Genomic DNA, 6,575 nt, shown 5'->3' with positions numbered 1-6,575 from the left:
AGCTTTTAAATACCCCCAGGGATGGGGACTCGACCCCTTCCCTGGGCAGCCCCTTCCAGTGCTTGACAGCCCTTGCGGGGAAGAAATTTTTCCCAATGTCCAACCTAAACCTGCCCTGGCACAACTTGAGGCCGTTTCCTCTCGTCCCATTGCCTGTTCCCTGGGAGCAGAGCCCGACCCCCCCCCAGCTCCCCTCTCCTGTCAGGCAGTTGTAGAGGGCAATAAGGGCTCCCCTCAGCCTCCTCTTCTCCAGGCTGAGCGCCCCCAGCTCCCCCAGACACTCCCCATCAGCCTTGGGCTCCAGACCCCTTCTCTGGACATGCTCCAGCCCCTCCATGTCCTTCTGGGAGTGAGGCACCCAACCCTGAACCCAGCATTCGAGGGGTGGCCTCACCCGTGCCCAGGACAGGGGCACGATCCCTGCCCTGCTCCTGTTGGCCACACCATTCCTGATACAAGCCAGGATGCCGTTGGCCCTCTTGGCCACCTGGGCACACTGCTGGTGCATATTCAGACATGGAAATTTGCGATAAAGCTGCGGTGTCCAAATCCCACTTATGTTCTGAGGGAATCCGGTACTGAGCTTGAGGGTCCTTTGAGGAGTCCCCCACTACTGGGGGAAAGGCCCAGTGTCCCATCACTCCCCACACCCTGAGCTCTCCCAAAAACTGGCCAGGAGAAGAGGAGAGCTTTGACCATTAGCAAACCCACTGGTTCAGCTGTTGATCAGATGAGTTTGCACTGTTACTTGCTGATGGTTCATAGAGAAGATCAACTGGTTTTTAAAGAAAAATTGGACTGTCAGATCAAAAAAGGCAGCAATAGAGCCAGCACCAAAACCTGCTTTGGTGATCCAACTGAGTAGCTGGCAGCCTGGACAGCCTGCCGTCCTTGCACCTCAAAATCTTGTTAAAGGAGGACTCATGGAAGGGCTTGGAGCACAGGGACTGGACTTTCACATGGAAGCGGGCAGCCCAGAGAGGTTGTGGAGTTTCCATCCTTGGAGATACTCAGAAGCAGTCTGGACATGGTCCTGGGCAGCCTGCTGTAGGTGACCCTGCTGGAGAAGGGGGGTTGGACCAGATGACTTCCAGAGGTCCCTTCCAACCTCAGCCATGCTGTGATTCCATGACTTAGTGCCTGACTGGACATTTTGCTACCAGACGTATGTGGCTGTTGAGAGTAAAGGTGCTCAGAGGGTTACTAGCAGAGCTTGGGACAGAGGTTGATCCTGTGTGTTGACTGGGAAGTTGTTACCAGTATGATGAACTTCTCTTTTTATTTTCTCTCTGTTACAGAGATATAAGCCACAACAAGATTTCTACATTAGAAGATGGAATATTTGATAATTTATTTAATTTAAGTGAAATGTAAGTTCATCATCATTGTTTCCCAGTTCTCTATTTAGACCTTTCCTTCAAACAGCTCTTCCCTTCCTGGTGGGGTGGGATGCAGCGCTGTCTTGGGGAGATCTGGGGCATGTACCCAACTGCCTTTTGGACTCTCTCCAGTTTTGTCCTCAAGCTGTGTCCTGCTCCTGGGTCCTGTTGGTGCCCTTCAGGCATAACCTCTTCCCAGACTTTGCTTCTGTCTCCTGGATTCCTCCAGCCTCTGACACTGCCTTCCTGGCTTCCCTTCTTCTCTCCCACACCAGTGCTGCTGAGGTTCTTGTCTCTGGCCGTGCTCCGGGGTCACACTTGCTGTTCCTCTTTGTATGGTCACACCTTGGGACCGGGGGATCTGATGGAAAGGGCTCCGACCAGCAACATGCGAGACCCTGACTCAGGTGTCTAAGTTACCTGAAGACACCTGAAGATGTTCTCCCTAAGTGATTCATGTTCTTAGGGTTATAGTGGTTTTTCATTGAAGTAATCAAAGTCTGTGCTGTCATGTGAAGGGCGGCGAGGGGATGCCACACATGTCCAGGAGGGATGCATGAAGTGACGGCACAGAATGGCCATTCTGTATCTGGATGAGCCAAAGGATTAACCCTGTGCAATCGCCCTTGGCAAGCAAGAAAAAAGCTAAGCCAGGCATTCTCCGTGTAGCAGGACACAAAGGGCATTTCCAGCTCTGCATTTTTGCTTACAAGCGGCACTGAATAGACACAAAGGATCCAAGTGCGTCTGCCCCTGCTAAGGCTGGCCGGCAAAGTGGTGCTTTCAGTATAAAAATCCCGGGTTCAGCCCCTGCGGCAGCCCAGCCCAGCTGGCATCAGCCAAACAAACAGCTTTCCATCCCTGTCCTGCTTGCAGCTGAATGCCAAAGGCTGTAATTTGGATCAAGCTTAGCTGCAATTAAAGTTTCCATCTTTTCATTAAACTGCCACATGGAAAGATTATCATTGACTTTGCATTTCTTTTTTGACAGATCAGTTTTATTCTCTTAGCTATTTTTTAATGGAGCTGTAAATAGTCTCCCTTAGCGGGAGGGCCTGCCATTACATCCAGTGGCTGTTAGATGGCAGACTGTTTTAAATATAAGATTGTCTCTGTAATTCGCTTCTAATTGCAACAATTATTTGTAGAGTGAAAAAAGTACTTGGAGTACTTGCCTAATTCTAGCCTCTAGAAAAATCATGTTAATTATTGCTTGATTCCCTATTCATTACCTCCCCTCGCAGTTCTTTCTGAAGCATTTCAGCAGCGTGGCGCAGATGGGAACAGCGAGGGATCTGCACGCTGCTGTAATTAACTCTTAGCACATGTCAAGTTAATGCCTAACTTTTGTCTGATCTCCCCGTTACAGAAACTTAAGTTGGAATCCATTTGTTTGTGACTGCAAACTTTCCTGGTTGCCCCGGTGGGTGGAAGACAGAAACGTGAAAGTTATTCAGGCGTCAGATACAAGATGCGCCCACCCTTCTGAGATGGCAAACCTTTCCCTCTTCGATGTCTTGTTCATCAATGCTACTTGCGGTAAGGAACCACTGCAGGCTGTGGTGGGGGAGATGATGGGAAATAATGGGCCCAAGGGGAGCTGGGGATCACATCTAGGCCTCTTTAGACCTCAAGTCACCAGTTCTAATCTAATTAAGCAAATAATGGTAGTGGATAGTCATGCTGCCTTAAGGCTGGAGTCAGTCATGCTGGGGCTGAGATCAGCCAACTCATTCCAGATCAAGCTTCCAGCAGCCATCAGATGGCACTAGCTCCATGACCTCCAGCCTCAGGCTTTCATTCTTTCAAGCTTTTAACAGTCTGACTTTAAGCAGTGAAATCTCTTGGAGTTGATGGGACCTGAGGACATGCTAAGCTGAATCATTGTGGGTGACAGGACTCCACGTCGGGAGCGTTGAATGAGCACTGCCCCGATCTACAGCCTGTTGCCTGCTCTGGGTGCATTTTTCTGACTGCCTTGGCTCAGAAACACGGGGTGGTGTTTACTTGGAGAGTGGGAGCGGGAGCCCTAAGAAAACTTATCCCCCCTGGATGCTCAGCTATGTCTAGGTAAAGAGAGAGGGAGGGAAAGCCAGTGCTCCCCCCGACAGGCATCTCCTTTAATGCACGATGGGAGGACACAGCATGAGGGCTGGGGGAACTAGAGCTGGTGGGAGCCAGCTGAGCTGCTTGTTGAAGTGCAGTTGCTCTCCTGGGACCAAAACCCATGCTACCCCCAGCAAAGTTACCCCAGCCTTGCAGCACCTCGGTAGTGCTCTGTTTGCCTGGTGCTGGAATTAGCAAGGGGATTAACACTGGCACTGTTATTCTCCTTGATATTTAGTTGTTCCCCTCCTGAACTCCTCCAGGTTAGTGTGGAAACAATAGTGTGAGGCTGTCTTCTGGGTAATGCAGTGTAATGGGAGTAGGCTGGGGACAGCCTGCCAGCTACTGACAGTTGTTACTGGCTGGCAGGGAACAAAGACGTATGACCAGGCTGGTGTGAAAAAGCAAAGTAGTTCCCATGCCGTGGTCCTCCTCGCGGGATTTTTCTTAAGAAAAGTGGCTCAGTGTTTGCAGGAAGGCCATGGAGGAAGCCGGACAGTTGGATGGAATCGATACAGGAAGATCACGCAAGGCCGGAGCTGTTGAGATGTTTGGGGAGAGATGTTGTAGCAACCAGCAGAAACAGAGGAGCAAACATGGCTCGGTTGCGTGGGCAGAGCTGGGGAGGAGGCCAGGCAGTCCCAGCTGGGCTGCGGCTGTGCGCGCGGCGCAGGCCCTGCCTCTGTGTTTGTGGCAGAGAAACGTCCCACCCCTTGCAAGCCGGTGAGGGGGAAGGAAACTCAAGGGAATGAGCTGCTGCTCTGAGAATGGGGGCTGCCATTGCTGTCCGTGTCCGTGCACGTGTGCGTCTGTGCAGTAGCCAGGCACGTGTTGTTTCTGTGCATCCTGCCCATGAATATACGTGTGCATCCTTCCTCGCGCCTCGGGTGCAGGCTGCGTGTGGCATTGCCCTCTTTTCTAGTGCCAGATTTTGCCTGCAAGTAGGTGCAAAGGTCTTGGCTCTCCCCAAGGAGTAAGGTGGCTGCAGGCTCCAGCATGGGCCTGGTGGGGACTCCGGTGGCGTCTCCCCCGTGGCCCCAATGTGCCGCTCTGCCCAGATGTGTTTGCTTGCGGACTTGTTGCTGGAAGCCCCAGGCAGCATGTGGTGAAATGTGCTGTGCTGGCCCCAGCCAGGGCACAGCCAGGGGACAACTTTTTCTCCTGGTCTCACTTGGTGGCTGGTCCTTCAGGCTCCTGCAAGGGTCAGACTCAGCAGCTCCGTGTCCCATGGGAGTGTCAGGCTCTCCAAAGACCCCTTTTATGTAGAGAGTGTTGCTGCCTCATAAATCTCTGTGACTGGTTTGTTACTTCTGTCATCATTAATTAGCATAAAGAGTTTGGAAATCGTTGCTGAGGGATTAAAGACTTCCCAGGCAAGTCTCAAAAAGGAAATGCTTGGAGTAGAAGCTGCCCAGGAGAAGGCCGTTCCCAGGGGCGTGGGGTGGTGTCTCTTGGAGGAGTGCACCAAGGCATGGCTTCATGGTGTCAGTTTGCAAGAGGATCTTCTCTTCTTTCCCCAGGAGCTCAATTCGTAACATGTCTGACAAGCAACCACACAGAAGGGGTTGAACTTGTCATCCTCTTCACCTCTGTTCACCCTGGGAACCTCACCGAGGAGACCTGCAGTGCCCTCTGTTATGCCGAAGACCAGGAATATGGAGGTTTCAGCAGCCAGGGGCAGTGTTTGTGTGGTACTGCCCATGAAACAAACTCTTCCTCCGGTTGTTTGCCATTTTGCACTGAGCATTTGTCCGGGCAGGCCTGTGGTGGCCCATCACTCATCCCCTCTCCCTTCCAGGCACAGCTACCTGTGTCTTTCACAGGACTCCAGCCCTGGTACAGCCTGCACCAGGACGTGCTCTTCAATGTCAGTATTCCCATTGCTGCCAGCACTTTACTGTGGGAATTTGGGGACCAGACAGAGGTTCTCAACACCACTGGAAACGCAGCTGTCCACATGTATGCCTTACCTGGGCGGTACAATGTCACTGCCACCATCTTCGTGGGCACCAAGGTCTTATACGTGCAGGCAGAAATTGAGGTGGTAGCTTTACCCCAGCAGTTAGAACTGCAGTGTCCTTCCTTGGTCAAGACGAATGAGAGTCTCGACATACGGATCCGCAACAGAGGTGGCACTGGCCTCACGGTGTTGTACGGTATCACTGCAGAGGCTGGAGAGCTGGGCAGAGGTAAGCAGCGTTGGCTGGGTAGGTGCTGGACAAGGGAGGGTGGCACTGGGTCCTGGGCCTTACCTTTCCGTTCCTCCTCTGTGAGGAGTAAGGGATGACTCCTTTGGGCACTCCTTGCTCCCCTGACTGACCAGGCAGTGTTTTGCACTGTCCTGGGCCAAGAAGATGACTGCACTGAGTGCAGTTCAACAGCGAAGGGGATTTATGGGCTGCAAGAAGGACGGGACATGCCTGGAGCCTCGCTCCCCAGATTACTTTGGTATGTGTGGGCCCATAGAAAGGACATCATGCTTGTGTTCTTCTACCTCCTGCAGCAGTTCACCCCATGTGTCCCCCTGATGGCTTAGTTTTCCCGGGCAATAACCACTGCTATCAGCTGGTGGTGGAGAAGGCTGAGTGGCTGGAGGCCCAGCAGCACTGCCAGCAGCACGGCAATGGAGAGCTGGCTTTTGTGAGCAGCCCCGAGATCCAGAGCTTCTTGGTCGCTCATGTCATCAGGTAAGTGAGGAGGGTTAAGATTTCCTAGGGACAGGTCCTGTGTTCCTGGGGTTGCATCTGCAGAGGGGTGCAGAGGGAGTGTCCTGCCGAGCCCGGCAGCAGGCAGGCAGGCTGGAGAGACCCACGGGTCCAGGCTGACTGCGGAGAGATGGTAGGGGTGAGGTTGCTGAACAAAGAGGATTAATAAGCAGAGCTTGAGCCCTTGCTGAACTTGGCTTTTTCGCTTAAAGGCTGTGGATGGAAAAAGAGGAATGGGGCGGAAAGGCTGGAAGTCAGAACTGGGAATTGGGGGATTACTGCTAGTGGGCATCTTGTACCTCTACGTTTGTGCCTGTGGGTGCATCTGAAATGGTGCAGAGGGGTGCAGGGTCAGGAGCAAATGGGGCTGGGCTGAGCAGACCTG

At 52.7% G+C, this 6,575-nt stretch overlaps 1 protein-coding gene across 1 annotated transcript in view; it reads left to right on the top strand.

The window, feature by feature from the left end:
* Positions 1-6,575, top strand: part of PKD1 (polycystin 1, transient receptor potential channel interacting) — a gene marked incomplete at its 5' end in the record, with an annotated part of 57,232 nt that overhangs the window by 2,624 nt on the left and 48,033 nt on the right. The window contains 4 exons of the mRNA XM_035895950.1: positions 1,299-1,370; positions 2,749-2,918; positions 5,006-5,674; positions 5,989-6,172. Coding sequence (XP_035751843.1) covers positions 1,299-1,370; positions 2,749-2,918; positions 5,006-5,674; positions 5,989-6,172 — 1,095 coding nt within the window. The remainder of the gene's footprint in view (positions 1-1,298; positions 1,371-2,748; positions 2,919-5,005; positions 5,675-5,988; positions 6,173-6,575) is intronic.

The sequence above is a fragment of the Egretta garzetta genome, unplaced genomic scaffold, assembly GCF_000687185.1.
Source record: "Egretta garzetta isolate BGI_Z169 unplaced genomic scaffold, ASM68718v1 scaffold426, whole genome shotgun sequence".
NCBI classification, from domain to species: domain Eukaryota; kingdom Metazoa; phylum Chordata; class Aves; order Pelecaniformes; family Ardeidae; genus Egretta; species Egretta garzetta.
This window is presented reverse-complemented; position numbering and strand designations above follow the sequence as displayed.